The sequence below is a fragment of the Spodoptera frugiperda genome, chromosome 12, assembly GCF_023101765.2.
Source record: "Spodoptera frugiperda isolate SF20-4 chromosome 12, AGI-APGP_CSIRO_Sfru_2.0, whole genome shotgun sequence".
Lineage (NCBI taxonomy): Eukaryota > Metazoa > Arthropoda > Insecta > Lepidoptera > Noctuidae > Spodoptera > Spodoptera frugiperda.
Window position 1 is genome coordinate 14357489 of NC_064223.1, and position 18721 is coordinate 14376209.

The following is an 18721-nucleotide window of genomic DNA, read 5'->3' on the forward strand; positions in this document are numbered from 1 at the left end:
AAATATTTTAAGTCCATCGAATTTCGAATTATCGTGTGTCAACTGTATCTATTAAATAAATTCATTAAAACTCTATTTTTAAGTATTATTGCAAAATAGTCCACGATTGTAACTTTGTTATCAATATAATTGACAATAAAAAATGAATAATTAAGTCAATTAATATAATAAATTATACCTATCATTCCACATTAATTAAAGTAATAAAAAAACATAGTACCTATCTACTTTTAAGTACCTAGTAAATAAGTACCTATACACACAGGACAATTTTAAAAACACTATTTACATGTTTGATTAAAAAAAAAACCTCACGTGATTGATGGAATGAACAGCCAATAAGGTGTAGGTATCATCCTTATCCACGCTTGATAAGCGGGTTCCAGTTCATCAGAAAACACTGCTGGTCGGCTATTTAAATAATGACAATTATTTAATATTAGAACTTATAACGGGATATTTACCATGTTTATTCATTTTACCGAGTTTCCGATATTTCGGCACTGTTGCAAGCGCCATGATTGGATTAACTCGGTAATAAAAAATAAGCATGGTAAAATATCCCGTTATAAGTTCTAATAATAGTGTTAGTGACCATGTCAGTTTAAAAACTTATATGACAATTATTTACAGCTAAAACTACCTATTTAATAATTTAATAATAGATAATAAAACAACTTTATAATAACGAGTCCATCTCCTAAAATTGTAATATTGTTTTTAAAATCGCCCTGTGGATAGGTATAAATATGCTCTTCAAAGCACAGTGTGTGATTTTCAGTAGATAGAGAAAATTTTTGAATAGGGCACAAAATAGACCTAGTGATTTAGATATAATTATAGACTTAAAATATATTTTTATACATATTTTTATAGGTAAGGTCCTTTTATTAAGCTGCTTATCATATATTATGTATGTAAGTACTAGTAGTGTATTGTTTTATATTATATAATCTATTATATAAAAATAAGTCGGGTTTTCCTTCCTGACGCTATAACTCCAGAACGCACGGACCGATTTCCACGGTTTTGCATTCGATGGAAAGGTAACGGGTTCCGTGATGTTTATAGCAAAGCAAAATTAAAAAAAAAAACGAGAAAAGAGCAGATGGCGAAACGGAGTTCGCTGGGTTTGCTAGTTTTTGTATACATATTTATCAAACACGTGTAATATTAATATTATTCTTTTGTTTTGTTGTGTTATTTATATTACATTGACCATTAATTTAATAAAATTTGAATTGCAGTTCATCTTTATTTTAAGGCGTAACAGAGTAGAAACTTTTCCGTTACTACCAAGTAACTATAATATATAAATAAAACACGCAAATAGACAACATCGTTTAATCATTATTATTGTCACAAAATAAGAAAGCTATATAACTATTAATATACAATAATACATGTCAGTCAACGTTTATGTAAATATTATCTTTATTCTGTATGTTTAACTGCCGTACTCAGAGACATTTAATGATTACTTAACCCAGTCCTTAGCAATTGTTTTCGAAACAAAATCGTTACTAAGGAATAGTTTAAGTGATCATTAAATGTCTCTAAGTGCGGCATTAAGCGTTCAGTACTGTTTCATAATACATGTACTACTTGTTTTTTTATAGAGGCAATGTTTTTTTTTTATTGGATAAGTCGGTAAACGAGCAGACGGATCACCTGATGGTAAGCAATTGCCGTCGCTCATAGACTCCTGAAAGGTGTTTAAACAGTATGATGTATGTAGTACTTTTTCTATCTATAGTTTAATTCAAATGTCAACAAAAAAAGACGTTACGGCTATACAAATAAGGTTCAAAGTCAAGCAAATTTCAATCAAACTTAGGTGTTCTTTATGCATGAAAGACCAGCTTCAAGCAAAAAAGTCACTTCGTAAGTTCGCAATAAAGAACTCTAACTTCAAACAGATAAGGTTTAAAATGTCACTGTCACTAAGATGGGATCATCTTTACGAAGTTATAAGACATACCTGATTCAAGCGAAAAAAAGACTTCATACATATACATTTAGGGTCTAAATTCCAATATTATGTTCATAGTCCGGATGAGCATTTATTTTGCAATAGAAGATATATTCTGACTCAAGCTAGAAAAGTCATTATTTCTTTAAGATTAGGGTCTAAAGTCAGGTAAGCAGTGGTCTTCAGGCTTGGGCGGTGGATCGTCGGTAAGGTATGAGCTGAGTAGTACGGGCGCACAAACTGGTATCCTCTTTGAAATCAGCCACGCGCTGTCTCTGTCTGATAAAGGATAGCGCTTGATGTCCGCGAAGCAAACTGTTATGTTCTCATTTGTGTATGGTGGCCTGGAATGGGTGAAAATATTGTGTTATTTTTAGTGAGCATTTGGCTAGTAGACATTGAATTTTGAATCGACTTAATTTTATTAAGATTATCTATCATGATAGGGACTCCTCGCTATTATATGGGAATCATACTATCAGCAATGAAAATGGATAATACATCTCACATTTAAAGCTCTATTATTTATTCATGGTACTGTTAACAGTAAACGGTAAAAAGTTAACTCTTTTATTGTGCTTTCGTGTAAAGTTACTAATAACTATGAATCCCAGCCATAGCTCGAAACTGATTGAGTTACCTCGCCAAATAGCTACGTAAGTTTTAACACATAATGAATTTGTACACTTATCATACTATAAGATGTTAACCTTTGCTTAATTTATTAAAAGGTGTACAATAAAGGCTATTTAGTCCAGGATATGGCAATAGGCTCACCCCTTATTACATGGGACTTATAACACAAATGGTGAAAAGTGGGTGTACGTAGCGACATTACGTGCCGTAATGTGCACCGTCCTCTGCCTACCATTTCGGGGATAAAAGGCGTGACGTTATGTGTGTGTAAAGGCTATTTAATTTTATTATTATTAATGAATGTATTAGGATAGTAATACTCACTCATCCTCCGGTGCCTGTCCATCCCCCGCAGTAACTAGCCGGGCCAGCAGCCTCCGTCTCGGCGGGGGCACGTGTAGCAGCGCCACTACGCCGTGGAAGGGTCCCGGCGTACCGGCGCCGCGCGCACTACGCCAGCGGTACGCCGCGCGGGACAGGGTGCGCTCCGCGCCCGACAGGGGGGGGAGGCACGTCGCGAGGGGGTTGCCCCATTCGTACTCTTCTTCCTGTTTGTGATTAGGTGGATTTTATAGAGATAATTCAATGTGTAGGTAAGTTTGGAAAGGATCAAACATAGATAACTGGAAATATGAAACTATCACTGATATTTATGATAGAAACTGTGATGGCAAAAGGCTAAATAAAGAAAACTTGCAATTTTATCTATACACGAAACTTTAAGGTATTATAAGAATACCAAACTTATTTCTAACTAGGTCAGAATGATTAACCGCGCCATGTTTAGCTTTAAATATACAAAATTCCATAAATATACCAAAAATCTTTGAGAAACATAACCAAACCTAACCAACATCAAAGGTAAGTGTCCATAGGCCCGCATCGCACACATCGCACGCAACGGATTTTAATTTATCTCATATAGAAACTCATAAAACTGCGTCCACTGATCCGCATCGTGCGGACGCAATCAATCCGTTTATTGCGATCCGTCCGATGCGTACGATTCGTACGATGCGGACCTGGGGACGTTTACCATAACCCATCGTGTGCCAGAACGCAGGTCCACGCGAGACACAATATTATACATATACCTATTATCTTTTTTGCACCGTCAATACTTTTATTTTATTTTATTAATCAATCGGTGCAAAAAAACTGTTTTTCTTTCTTTCTTCTTTTTATTTTCTATTGTTGCCTTATATACAGGTATACGAAAGGTTATTATAACTATTAACATAGAGACTCAGCGACCCCACAGTCAAACCATTACAACGGTTTTATGGGGCTTAGTATATTATAATGTAATCTATATGGAAAAGGAATAAATAAATAATAAAAATAATAATATTATATCATCAAACTCACGGGTAAGAACTGTCCGGCGGCGCGGCTCTTGGCAATATAGACGGGGTGTAGCACCCACCGTCCGGCGGCGATGGAGCCGAGCATCTTCTCGCTGCGGCCGGGCGCCGCGCATAGCAAGTGGCTCGCCTCGGGGTCCAACTCCGCGCCCTCGCATACCTCGCCGCCCAACTGGACTATCATTGCTATTATTTCTTCTCGGTTCTGTAACAAAAATTTGGTAAATTAATATAAATATACGGCTGTGTTATGTGAAGTGGTAGAGGAAAGTTTAGTTAGTTTCAAGTCTTATTTTCATAACCAGCAATAGTAAGCAGCAATTCTCACGATAGTAAGTTATTACATGTCATGATGCTGAAAAAAATAACTTTTGCTAAAACATTGTAAATATTACAGAAAATTAATTCTAAATTTAGGTTTATTAACCCTTTATGAAACAAAGAAACGTAAAAAATTCTCTAACCAGACGAAGGAATCATACCTGATGGACTGCGGTCAGTGCGGCCTAACAATTCATTAAATATTAAGAATCACTATTAATGTTAATTCGCGGGCAAACTCTAATGGCACGATCTAGAATCAATTATAGTTAGTTTTTACTTGAAAACAAAGGTTTTCTGTTAAAAAATAGTAACACTCACATCAACATTAGAAGACAGCATGAACCGCTTGATAGGCGCCGGTTCTAGTTCAGGTTCGGGCTCGGGTTGTTGCGCAGGCGTAGTGTCGTCCCACCCCACTGTGTTGGGCTGGGACTCGGGGGCCGGCTCCGAGTCGGGGACTGGAATATGTTGACAATACAACAAATTAATTAATAACAGCTAAAATACCTGACTGTAACAAAACTAAAAAGGACCAAAACATACAAGTTATGCACGAAAAACAATACCCTTCCTTCAGTCTGATAAAAGTGAACAGGTACTCTTAGTACGAGCGCCCGTATGCCGCTGTGATTGGTTAGTTCATTCAAACCGGCCATTTCGATATCGTTAAACGTAAAGCAAACTCGTACTAAGGGTATAGAACACTCCGATAAGTGAAGGGTCGATTTCATTAATATTTTATACTTTTTTGTTGAATAGGCGGCACACGAGCTGATAGCTTAACCTGGGGTAAATTCGATTTAGTGTAGTCTGTGTGTTCGGCGCAAAAATTATTGAGATTGGTAGTCTCTTCGGTTGCACCCCCGCTGCTACCGCAGAAGGTTTTTCGCATACTTCATCTCTATCATATCAGTAGCAAGTCATCCACTGATTAACATAGACCTCCCCCAATGATTTCCAGATCGTCGAATTCACATATCCAGTCAGTTTGATATTCCATCTACTTCCAAAGAAATAGGTATTTATTAAACTCACGTGGCGCAGGTACAGTGGGCGTAGAGTCCCTATGCCTCCGTCGCTGCGAGCTGAGCCTGCCGGTGAGCGCGGCACTGAGTCTCTGTAGCTGCGCGTCCACGGCCGCGGGGAGCGCGGGGGACGGCGCGGGCTTCGGAGTCGTTACTGCGATTGTACTTGGGGTTGTTACGCCGCCTGGACTCTAGAAATAAGAATGGTACCGTAAGATCGGATCCGCGATACGGAATGGTAACCGTAAGATCGGATCCGGGTTACGGAACGGTTCGGAATACCGTTCCGTAACCGTAATCTGTGTTTCCTGATGGGTATAACCTGGGTGTCTTCAAAAAGCCCGAGTGAATAGGTTGCTATAGGACAGACGTACTTCAGCGTTAAGGCCGCACCATCACTTACTATCAGATGGAGATAGCGGCCAAACGTCGAACCATCAAACGTAAAAAAGGGGAATAACGTTAATATCAATAAAAAACTAATATACGCTTTCTTATTGATTCCTATTGGTTATAGAATGTGAGTCAAAGTTACCGCAGCAAGCAATAGTAACGCGAATAATACTGTAATGGTTGAGATATAAGTAAATGATATTAATTACGTACTTATTAAATGCCATTTTATTAACTTTATGTCATTATGCGCAAAGAATAAATATTCCAAAAAAACTAGCTATAAAATGTTCTATTTTACCTGGTCTTGTGTTAATTTCGCCATTTTTGCAGGTGGAGTCTCGCATTGGTCCTAGGAATAAAATATCAATCAATTAATTTTCACTGAAGTCTCTAATCGATTGGACGATTTGCATGAAAGATTAACTTACTAAAAAATATATGAAAAATAATACTCATACATAACAATAAAAACGTACCTGTAATTGCAGCTTCCTAGGCGCTACAGTGGGATGTTCTGAAGGCGGCGTGGGCGCATCTCCGTTGAACTGCGCTAAAAATCTATTGCGGATCTCTGACAAAGGCTGTAAATATCACAAGAAATAATAACAATATGAAAAACAAAAGGTAACACAAGATAATAATAATATAAACAAATATATAATTATGTATAAATAAGTATAATAAGTACGAAAAGCTACACACAAATTTAGCCAATAGACAGAGGTAGAAAAGAAAACATCAATTGAATCCGCCATGGGATAAAAAATATGAAGATTTAAGTTGAGTAGTGAATGAAGCTTTGTACGTCAAAATTTCCATACAACACATATTGATGAGTGGCTACACCACCTTCTCATTGGTTTTCGTGACGATGACGATCATTCTAATAGCAATAGAGGACGAAACAACTTACAACACATCCGTTTGATTTGGAATGCTACACAGAAAAACATGTATTTTACAAAATATTTACAAATATACATACTAACAATTTGTATTTGGCGCAGAATAACAATTTGTGGGTTATACAAAAATGTTACTTACGGATCAAAGATGTTACTTGCGATGACGCGCAACGCGTTCATTTGTGCAAAGTTCATATTGTTGCGTTCATATGTTTGTGATGTTATAATTTTTATTATGAGCACTCTGTAAACTCCGTACACTTAGTACGAGTTTGTTTGGTCGGTTCGAATGAACCAACCAATTAGAGCGCCGTTCGCGTTTCAACATCGTGACCTTTTTTGAGGGGGGAAATCATCCAATGACTTCTCCCGCCTTGGGTGAGGCGAGAGGGAGTGTCAGATTCTTACTGACTAAAAACCACTCCGTTTCTACTTCTGCTTTTCGAGTCGGAGCCCTGGTAACCCGCTAGGTAGACCACAGCTCCGGAACCAGTCTGACCCTGTACTACCCATTTAAAACGTCAAATATAAACTTACCGTATGTTTATCCCGCGGGGCTGGTTCAGCTTGCTTGCTAGGCAACCCATCGACGAACTTCCACAGCCGCTTCCGTGCCTCCGGCGACATACGGCCGGAACCGGGACGGAGAGCCGCGCCGAATGCACTGTCCGGAGTTTGGGCGTTTCTTTCGACTGGAAAATACATACAATTTTAATATCAGTTAAAAAGAAAGTAAATTGAAGACGGTTAACTTAAAAAAAAAGCTTTATTAAGATTATGTATCTTTTTGCAAATATGAAGAGTATCTCCTATATAATGTAACTCGTAATTCATGTACCTGGATGTCTTAATCTCTATAAAGACTTCAAGATATCAAGACTTTGAGATTTACTTTCCAAATATAGATTTACAAAATTTATTATTTTTGTAATAATACTTACAAGGATCAGTAGGGGTACGTATAGGATCGGATGGCATCTCCCCCCTCCTTACAGCTTGCAGCCGACGTCGAGTGGTGGGACTTAGAGCGGCCAGGTTTGGAGTCGATAGTGCATCTTCTAGTGGGGGTGTTCTAACGCCACATTCACCACCTACAAGGAAAAATGATGTTTAGATTAAGTTACGACACAGATTAAGTTTCTATAACTCTATATTAACAGAAAATTTCACGTTTTTTATTGGTATAGGGCTCTATCGTTTATTATCCCAGGATAATAAGCAATCGGCAACGTCAATGGACACCCAAAACACTAAAGGAGTTACAAATGAGTCACTAACCGTTTAGGGGTTAGGGATTTGAGGGGATAGGTCTCAAGTAACTTCACACATACGGCGAAACTGTGTGTCTACAATAACTACACATCTGCTTACGCTCGTAATAATAGTAAGTAACATAATTATTATACCTTGTCTAGCATCATCTTTGAGGTCGGCCACCCGTTTGGGCGTCTCCTGTGAGTCACAGCCGAGCAGACCTTGTCGGGCCATCGCTATGTAACGAGATGCTGGGGACATCTCGTCGCCATCTAGAAACAATACACAGAATTAATATAGTTTTAGTCACAATCCCCAATTAAACTATAAATTGACATCATGGAATGAATCCGACATATATTTCTAGATACTGCAACTTCCTAAAAGCTAGAATATAAAGTATTATCAACAAATAAATCACAAAAACAATGAATGCCGATGCAAGACACGGACTATGAAAAACATTAGTTTTAGGCTGACCGAAAATACCGACCGAATATTAAAGCCGAATGTTGCTATTGTTTATTACAGTAAGTAAATATAAGTAGTTATACCAACTAATAAATAAATAAGTAGACTCGTCTAACTCCAGAACGCACCAACCGATTTCTACGGTTTTTGCATTCGTTGGAAAGATCTTGGGCTCAGTGAGGTTTACAGCAAAGAAAATTCAGGAAAAATTTTGAGATAAAAGCAGGAAAACGGAAAATTGGTAACAGGTTTACTAGTTGGTAATATATTTTATTGGTGTTTAACGGCAAAACAGTCTATAAGTGGACCAAAGTCCTAGAACTCACCCTTTCCTTTAGGAGTCTGCTCCCTACTCGGGATAGATCCCCGTCGAGGTACAGCGGGGGCTAGTGGGGGCAACATGGCGTTCTCCTTGTCTGTTACTGTCACGGGCACTTCCATCGGTTCCGGTTCGGGGACCGGCTCGGGTTCCAGTGGTTGTTGTTCCTCTTCTACTGGTTGCGGTTGGGGCGATGGTGGCGCTGAAATATTGAGAACAAGATAATAAACATAATTTTAAAAAAATACTAGGAAATGGACATAGGATATTATACCTAAGGATAGAAGTATTTGCCGAAAATCCGGGAGAGTATGCTTCGGCACGAATGGGTCGTCTCGATTGGATACCACGACCACAGAAAACCGACGTGAAACAACGTTTGCATTATGTTTTTTGTGTGAGGTTACCAAATCCCCCTTCCCAATCCCCTATCCCCAACAATCCTGAAATTCAAACCCTAAAAAGCCGGCAACGCACTTATAACGCCTCTGGTATTTCGAGTGTCCATGGGCGGCGGCGATTGCTTACCATCAGGGTGATCCGTCAGCTCATTTACCGGCTTATACCATAAAAAAAATCTACGGGAAACGCAAAAAAAAACGAGATTGTGTGTACGAAGTCACGGGCAGAATCTAGTCCTACAAAAAAAATGTAACAAACCTTTAGTATCTCCAACAAGATGCTCCCTCTCACTGACCCTGGTCCCTTCCCTGGCACACTCCAGTAACCAGGTCGCCCTCACTGCCGGCAGTCCCCACTTCAGCGCCCCCAGGTACTTGTCCCCGGTCGGGGTCGGACATATCAGGTGGGTCGACGCTAGGGCGTTCGCTGTGTTACGGCGACAGAAACGGAGTTGTGTGCTATTGTTAGGGGAAAGCAGTTGGGGTGTAAGTAGTAATTTTGCTAGTTTATAGTAAATTTGGGAGGTTTTCAATATTATGTATGTGTCAGAAAGTTATGAGTTCATTCATGATTAAACTACATTTAGCTTAACTAACACATACGTTTTTTGACACATATTTTTACATACGTATTTTGAGACAATCAATGGGCTCACCCCCTATTACATGGCACTTATAACACAAATGGTGAAAAGTGGGTGTACATTGTATAGTGGCATTAGGTGCCGCAATGTGCACCTCTACCTACCCCTTTCGGGGATAAAAGGCGTGACGTTGCGGCGTTGCAGTATTTTGAGACATAATATTATCTTTCGAAAAATAACCCGTTTTTCAAAATTATCCGTCAAATAATAACCATCTATAGGTTTTGGATAGTGGTTAATTTTGAACCTTAAGTACACGTCACCCTTAAGTATACCTCAAGTAGAGATTGATCCTGAGATTTTGCATTAAGATCAATAATTAATATCAGCTGTAATACATCTACAAACGTATTTACTCACGTAGCACCCAACAGCTTGGCGAGTTCATCAAGGAACGCTCGTTCGACCCCGCTGTACGTGCTGAGGCTGGCCACGACCCCCGCCAGGGGGCCCGCGCCGGCCCACGTGGGGACCCGGACCGGCCGGTGGTAGTACTGGATCGGGACCAACTCTTGTTGGGAGAGACAGTCTTTCTGAGGAGAGTGAAGACAAAGAGCCATTATCTACAGTATTTTTGAGTGCAAAATCAGATATTTAAATATCGTACTATATCTGTTATTTTACTAAGAATTTGAGGCAATAGAACTATTCTTGATAGTGTCTTAAAATTGAGTGGCGTTTGAGTATTTGAACATTACTCACAAACACACTATTCGAGAATTTCGAGAAAAGTTTTACTAGTTTCAAGTCATATCTGGACTCACATTCTCACTTCTTGTATTAAAAAAAAGTTTACCAAACCGGACAGCACATAACAGTTTCTACATAAAAAAAAATCAAAGGGTTTAATAAGAGTTTGTTTAACGAGATTAAAACGAGACCACGTTAGATGCTTTGATTGGCTGGCTCTGGCATCTTAGAAACCACAGCTCTCACATAATAAAAATATAATACTTACAACCCAAAACACGGTAACAGCCTCAGCATCCTTGGTGACGAGCTCGTGCAGTTCGAAGTCCAGCGGCACCAGTACGTAGGGGGCCCCGGCCCCGGGCCCCGCCAGGGTCCCGCCCGCCGCCGATACCTCCGCGCCCAACTCGCACAGGGCCTCCTCGTCTAGGCCTTGTACTTCTATTTTTATACCTATAGAAAGAGAAGGGATTGAAGAAGTTTTTCCGTTTTATTTATTTACGCAGCAATAAGTAAGTTAGTAAGCTAAAAAAATTGGATGCAGATCGCTGGAAATTATTGAGGGATATGATGATGAAACTAAGAAACTACTGAATAGATTTATCAACTATTGGTGGAGAATTAAAAAAACTCTGATAGCATAGTAAGTCACTTGTTTGTAGAGATGAACAATTTTTCGGGATAAATACTCAGAACGGATAAAATACTGAGTAATTACTTTTTGTATTAATACTCAAGTAAAAACGGAGAGACACTCAGTATTTATCGTCGTTTAAAAATCGCCCATCTATACTCACTGATGTATATGTTACAGTCAGAGTGATTAAATAGCAATTATTCATAATGACTAGTCATTATGAATAACTGTATATAAATACCAAATTCACTAGACAATGTAATAAATTAATCACTTTATCTGGACATTATTCATAATAGGAAGTCCAAGTTAGTCAAAGTAATAATACATGTGTAACTCAAAATGTCACAAGACTCTTACTTGTAAGAATAACTTGTAAGAATAAAAATTAGTCTTTAAGAACAAAGACTAATTTGTTTTGGCATAAATTTGAGTTGCATAACGTCAGTGGGCCTAATGACTTATGTAGGAAATGGTGGTAGTGAACTTGTAGTGCCCTATATATAATTTCGATCAAACTAATTTGTTATAAGTTCCTGTAACAATTAAATAATAATGTCGTTTAAAAATTTAATATGCTGTGCAACAAAAGTTAGTGACAGAACCGAATTGCTACAAAACCGACTCCACGTAGTCTTGTTTGTCCTACCCCTAGAGTGTAATTTAAAATCGCGTAGGCGCGTAGGAGCGAGGCGGCCCGCGGGCTGAGGAGCAGGAGGCTGCTAGCGAGCCACCGCGGCTGAGGCTGGCCGGCGAAGCCGGCCATCAAGCCGAAGCTGCGGTGGTGAGCGAAAGCCGTCTGCGACGATTGGCACGCGTGGGGCCGCCGGAGGACCGCAGCGCCGGAGCCATGACAGAAACCCTGCCTGCTACATGCTGCATGTTTGCTTGCATGCTGCTCGTTTTATTACATTATCCAAGTCTTCGAAGATAGTATATAAAATTGCTAGTAAATGTGATTAATTTTGTGTCATTTATCACTTTATCTAAATTGAGTAGTCGTTATATATAATTACTAGACAGTATATATAATATTAAGATTTATTACTTTGGCTGTAACAGATATATATACTACTGTACTAATGTATGTGGCCTATAAGCTGACGTTATTAGACAGAAGCTCATGCCATGGTAAATCGTAATTTGTGAAAAATTTATAATTCGTAAATGTACCTTTAAGTATTTATCTCTTACCTCTGAATATCTGTTCGATCTCTTCGGTAGGATCCTCGGCCACATCGTCGGTGATGTCAGGCTGACATTCCAGTCGTACCGGCGGTGCCAACTCCTGACGAACTGGCTCCGGAGTCTTTTCTCTTTCTGGTTCTATATGTTCTGGCATAGACAGAAAATGGTAAATATTACTTTAGATTTTACATGTTTACTGATATTATTGAGTATCTTTATTGATATTTATATGAATTTTACTATAGAAAATTGTACTAAATGTTGTGTAACATCTTATGTATCGTACGCAAATTATGAGCCCCAATATGGCTCGAAACTAGTCGGATATTCTCGTATAATTTACTTGATGAAGAACTGGGAGAATTAGTTCAAAAGTGCTTGAATACGCTTTGATAATAAGTTTAATAAATAGGAGAATGTATATACTTCCACGAGTTCCCCACAAAAAATATATTTATTTTATGCCATGGTCGTCCCACTACTGGGCAAAGGCCTCCCTACCCCCTTTCACTCGTCCCTATGCAGAGCTTTCTGTAGCCAATCCTTTTCAAACAAAAAATATACCAATCAATACTAGTATTACTACTCACGGCTAAGATAATGGTTGACAAGTTCATCTTGAGGCTCTTCTAGTTCAGGCGTGGGCGGCGGCAGGTCCAGCGGTCCCCGGCGCAGCAGGGCGAGGTTACGTTTGCTCATCGGCGACGCGGGCTCCAAGCGGGGCTTGCGGGCGCTGGACTTCGCTGGCGTACTCGGTTTGTCTTCTATTAGGAACTGCGGATAAAGGATTGTAGGAATTATTTATCTTGTATGGGTAGGTCATGTAGCTGTTAAACCAAGTGATTCTACTAACAAGTTTGTGTGTCATTGCTCGTAAATATGGGCTCTAGCATGGCTTGAAATTAGTAGAGTCATTTCATGAGTAATGCCAATGCTTACATTCGAAATAATATAAAACAATAAAGCAACACTAGGAACTTTTGGATGTTTTTTATTAATTCGTTTCATAAAGTGGTTTTTCAACCAATACTAATAAAGTCTAATATTGAGTTTCAATCAGATTCAATACAAAATGAATTCAATACAAAAACCTCTACACTTTAAAACACACAAATCTCTTACCTGTGCCTCATCCAAGGCTTTCCCAGCCTCGACACTCTTGAGTAGCCACATGGGCGACAGTACGGGCACGGCGGGCAGGTCAGCGCGTGCGGCGCGGGCCGCGTGCGGGGCGGCCACGGCGTGCGTGACCCGCGGGTGGGGCCCGTCGTACCGCACCCCGCCGCAACGGGACACTGCCGCCATCGCACGCTCGCGGGGCAAGCCCTCCAGGCCGTGTACCCAGATCTGTGAACATGAATTATTGTTTAATATTGTGGCGACACTCTGACAAGTGACAGATGACAGAAGTCGCACATATACTATCGACGAGCAAATCAACGGATGACGTCACAAATATCCTGCATCGCACATATGAAGTTTACATGCGAATTAAGACGGATAGAAAATCCCAACAAACAACAGTTGGGCAGAAAGCCCGCCAGGCTGATCACCTCGCCTGGTCGGAGGATCCTCCTTTTCTTAGGGAACTTTACTCGCTGTTCCCTAAAATATGAATAATCAAACTCACTTGCGTAACTGTTTGACGAGATAACTTGATCAATTTCAAGTTATGATCGGAATCCAGAGTCATAAGCACAAGTCTAATGACACGGACGCAAAAGACTAATCATCGTTATCAGCATCATCATTGTCGTATTCACGACACATAACGTCACACTCTTTAAAGATTACCACATAGCTATTGACGATTTAACTATGAGTCCCATATAGTGGACCTATTACCATACAAATCTAATTTCAAACTCCATACCATTCTCCATTCCATTACCGATAATGCATCATGATAAAAAAGTAGTTAAAAACTTACACAGAATCCATCAAAGATAGGTCCAGCCTTCTTGATGAGATTCATGTCGAAGCTTTCGAATGCAGTCACTATCTCCTTGTCTATTGAAGTATCACCCTTCTTCGTGTCTTGTGTGAACTGGAATAAGAATACGATTAATTAACTAAGACTACAATAAAATATAGATAAATCTACACTAATAAACAGATATTTGATTGTTAGTTTACATGGAATAGCCTCACAAGTAAATAGAAGTTAGTAACCTACCATAAAGCAATTTTGCGTAAAGCACCTAGGAAAAGAGATCTTAATTAACGGGACAAAGTGGTAAATAAAGTCAAAGTCAAAGCATTTATTTCAATTAATCCTAAATAAGGCACTTTTGAAACGTTAAATTGAATTGTCCGTCAGTCTGTCTGTTAGTGAAGCTAGGCGCTCGTTCCAAAGTGTTGTTTCGAATGGAGAAGAACGAGCAAGAAACTCCATCGTTACTCTTTTCAAAAAATGTTCTTTACAATATCTCTGATACATTATTACTAGAACATCACCTTCATTTTACCGGACAACATAGTTGCGTCTGCGGACCGCGTTTCATCTACAAAATTACTCGGCGCCCTCACATTTGTGATACGAGAGAAGTTCAAGCCTGTGGAATACACAATACAAATATTAATAAATATTTAGATTGCTAAGAATGTCAGCCAAGTTATTTATATTCTTGTAAGAAAAGAAAATTCAGTACTAAGACCATAGGTATTGTTGTCTCTCAACGGATCTTGGCAGGTCTGAACCACGTACAGAAGGCTGCGCAAAGGGTGTAAAGGGTCAATTGTATTTAGAAATGGTCAATCTCTAGCCTAGATCGCCGCCCCCCGCACCTCGCCTCATGCCACCATTTAGTTCTAAAAAATACTTATTGCGCAGCCTTCTGCACGTAGTTCAAACCTGCCAAGATCCGTCGAGAGTACTGTAACTCAGCTGACTGTGCATCACAACAAAAAAAATTATAAAAATAAATTGCTGTGCTGTTCGTTAGTCTCGCTAAAACTCGAAAAGGCCTGGACCAATTTCGCTAATTTTGTTCCTGAATTATTTTTGCAGCTGGATGGTTTATCCAGCAAGGAACACGGAAAAAAGGTTAGAAAATTTTTTTGAGGCAGTCCGAAGTTTGCCGGGTTTGTAATAAAAAATATACATAAATATACAACTTTTTCTCATATGATTTAATAACCAATATCGATACAGGCAAAGCAGTGTCAAATCTTCCAAAAAAATATATTTTACAAGCCAAAAAACGAATTCAAAATACTCACTCATATCAGGTAGGCGGGATTCAGCGAGAGGTGACGATGTGGATGCGCCGGCGACTCTATACTTCGCCAGGGGTAACGCTACTCCTTTAGCCGCTGAATCCTTCACCCACGACGGTAGTACAACCGCCTTGCCGTATTCTAAAGCCGCTTTGTATTTCTCACTGCCTACGCCTTCTCTACAAGTTAAAAGGAATGCAAATTATAATTATTGGACACCACTCTAGTTAACTAATTTATGTAGCTAATTTTCTCTTGAACGAACTCGACATCTATAACAAGGATTGGCCGCAAGTTTGTTTTATCTCCAAGCTTTGCATGCAAGCCGAGCTAAACTGTCTTGGAGGGATTATGCTGAGACCTTTGCCCTGTGGTGGGACGATGAATGATCGTGCATGGCCCACATCCAGTAGCATGTCCATTATAATGTGTCATTCCCAAGGATTTGTCATCTAAGATCTTCGGAAGCAGTCTTGTTTTGAGCCGCGCATCAAACCTACAAAGTTTCATACAGAAATCGATCACCTAACCATTGTGGCAACCGCACAGTCAATGGAGCTCTAAATTTAAATTACAACACACTACTTAAAAAGTAGCCTGATAATTACAAATGGCCCATTCCCAGTGGAAAGATATAATATCATAAAGAGATACTAACTTGGTCAACACAACAATATCAGTGGTTTCACTCTGGAACGCCCCTGAGAACTGTCCACCATGCTCATTCACCAGCTTCATGATTAACTGCTTTTCCTTCTTCGGGATCCCTGATGTGGTGACCTGAAGGTTGGTGAAGGGTGGCAGACGGTGGACGAGGAACTCTGATGAGGAAGCACTGACATTCAGCTGAAGGGATGCCTCCCAAACTGCTTGGATCCAAGTTACTGCCATTATGGGAATTCCTTTTTCGACTGATTTCTGTAAAGAATTTGAATAGTCTTGTGTCACTGTGAATGATTAATTTGCAGGCATTTTATGGTTCCTGAGATGTAAAATAAATAAACAAACATTCTTGTATCTATACTAATATATAAAGCTAAGGAGTTTGCTTGTTTGTTAGAACATGCTAATCTCGGGAACTGCTGGTCTGATTTGAATAATTCTTCTTGTGTTGGATAGACCATTTATTGAGGAAGGCTATAACCTAACGACGCTACGACCAAAAGGAGCCTAGCAGAGCTGGTGAAACCGCGTGGTACTAGCCAGTTTATGATATAGGGCACAAATGAAATTTTGGGGCAAATCTAGTGTTTAGTTGATTGTTTTATTTTTTTTAACATTATATAGTTTATCTTTACAGTTTGTACTTACAATATACTTATCAGAGAGCACTGTGTCGGATATCAAGTGTGTGGTGTCATCTGTTAGCACAGTGCTGTATATACCACCCATCCAATGTACTTTCCTCTTTATTTCTTCCTGAAACACAGAAAATATTGATACTGTTAATCACTACTATTAGGTGACTGGTAATTAGTGAACTATATTAAAAACGTGTTTAGACTCATTATTACAAAGCACTTTAAACTTTACTTTAAATTTTATTATGGACGCTTTCTCAGTGAGCAGCGAGGTGCCCGCTGTCGATAACTAGTAACTAGGTAGGTATTTTGGAATTTTAGCTGCTAACAGCTGGTTATGCAAAAGCCCAAATGTGCATGAAATTTAGTTGTTTTCTTATTGTGATAAAAATAAAACTAATCAGTATACAAAAAAAGCTTCTTTAACCCTTCATATGTTTGGAACGCAGATCCACGCGAGACACAATGTGTTTTCTATTGTTGTCTTATATATGGCATACAAGAGGTTAAGAAAGTTGTTGGTAATCACGAATACAATGGTGTGTTTAAATATCCTTCACTAATTACCAGTCACCCCATATACAACTACTTCTACAATAGTAACTGGAATGAGACCACAAACAAAGTGTCCATACCTTCTGTGTCTTTGAGAGTCCACTTGCAGTTATGGTTAGACCTCTCATGGCTATTGTGTAGACAGGCTCCGGGCCCGAAGGTATGGGCGTACCTTCTGTCAGACAGCATGATAAGCAACGAGGACCAACTAATCTGAAATTGGGAATACATCTGAATATACCAACAATAATTAAATCTTATGTGAGTAAGCCACAGCAAGTCAAGCCAGAGAGTCACATCTTGGTGACTTTACCTCTGTTTTACTATGCTAGGAACCAATTCTTGAGTTATACTTACAAACACTTAGTACCCTGTAGTCTCCCATACAGTTCTCCCTCAAACTCTGTCAGAACAAACACATCTCTCTTTGTGAGCCCTTCAAACTTTGTCCACTTGCTCTCATGCACCCACTGTGCTTTTAAACCACCGCCACAGTGCTGCTCACAAGTCTGTAAAGGTATAACAGTAAATGTTGTTTTATCAATAATAGATAGAGTAGACTAAAGTTAGTCAAATAGTATTATACAGACTAATAATATTATCAAAAAGTGTTTATAATTAGATATATGACCTCTGAGTTTGTTTCGGCATTTCTTGTCAGAGTAATCTGTTAAGAAATGACGATCTCATCTTATCTCTTTTTATAATGGTTTTGACGTGTAGAAGTCCTCTTTTGTAGGCTATTTACAAAAATAAATTCATTGTATCATTATGATAACATCTTTATCAATACATATCTCGGTCATTGAGTCGTTTATAAAATCAGTAAAGCTGTAAAAACGAAGCAAGGAATCCGTTTTACCAAAACAAGAACGTCATCAAGTCATTACATATTTATGATGATCTCCAGTTCAGTTTTCGCATCAAATAATGATTAAGTCGTTTATTCTAGTATAGTAAATGAATAGAGGATTGAGACTATCATTTAGAGAGTTATATAAAAGGATTTTCAAGCGTAAAACTTACGAGAAAGGCAAGTTGCATGTCTTCAGAACATTCATTTTCAGATCGGCAATCCTTTGGTATAATAAACGTTACACTTATATCTTCAGCCATTTCAGCACAATTTTGTCTTAAAAATAACTAACAACACACCAGTTTTCACCCGAAAAACATACTTTTCATGAAAAATCTACTTTTAACCTCTCAACGTGATTTGTTTACAAATTTTTGAAAGATTGACCGAATGATTTGTAACGATGAACGATTAAACTGACAGTTGAATTACAAGTTTACCGCCATTTGTTGATTTCGTTCTAAAACATAAACTTGCGTGAATAATTTCTTTAAGATATAAAATATATGGCTTTGTTGGGAAAAATAACATTATATAGTATTCTGATAAAAAGGTATTCGTTTA

At 38.8% G+C, this 18721-nt stretch overlaps 1 protein-coding gene across 1 annotated transcript; it reads right to left on the reverse strand.

Annotated features, from left to right (window-relative positions):
• Window positions 1-1330: 1330 nt before the first annotated feature.
• LOC118262823 (DNA topoisomerase 2-binding protein 1) lies at window positions 1331-18557 on the reverse strand. Its single transcript, XM_050697174.1, has 25 exons — window positions 18328-18557; window positions 17659-17810; window positions 17382-17514; window positions 16757-16864; window positions 16104-16363; window positions 15449-15624; window positions 14684-14781; window positions 14157-14273; window positions 13349-13573; window positions 12817-13000; window positions 12233-12373; window positions 10670-10854; window positions 10072-10244; window positions 9327-9526; window positions 8674-8868; window positions 8029-8148; window positions 7564-7713; window positions 7160-7314; window positions 6194-6298; window positions 6016-6066; window positions 5332-5512; window positions 4615-4754; window positions 3977-4177; window positions 2933-3156; window positions 1331-2316 (listed from the first exon to the last, which is right to left on the reverse strand). The coding sequence occupies exons 1-25, from the start codon at window positions 18415-18417 to the stop codon at window positions 2124-2126; spliced, it is 3957 nt and encodes a 1318-aa protein (XP_050553131.1). The 5' UTR covers window positions 18418-18557; the 3' UTR covers window positions 1331-2123.
• Between the last annotated feature and the right edge of the window lie 164 nt (window positions 18558-18721).

Excerpts from the sequence above, each read along its gene's own strand:
- LOC118262823 (XM_050697174.1), bottom strand. The coding sequence starts at position 18,417 with ATGGCTGAAGATATAAGTGTAACGTTTATTATACCAAAGGATTGCCGA. Across the intron at positions 16,865-17,381 it reads GACTCTCAAAGACACAGAAG|GAAGAAATAAAGAGGAAAGT; the intron begins GTATGGACACTT and ends TCTGTGTTTCAG. Across the intron at positions 15,625-16,103 it reads GATATTGTTGTGTTGACCAA|AGAAGGCGTAGGCAGTGAGA; the intron begins GTTAGTATCTCT and ends TTTAACTTGTAG.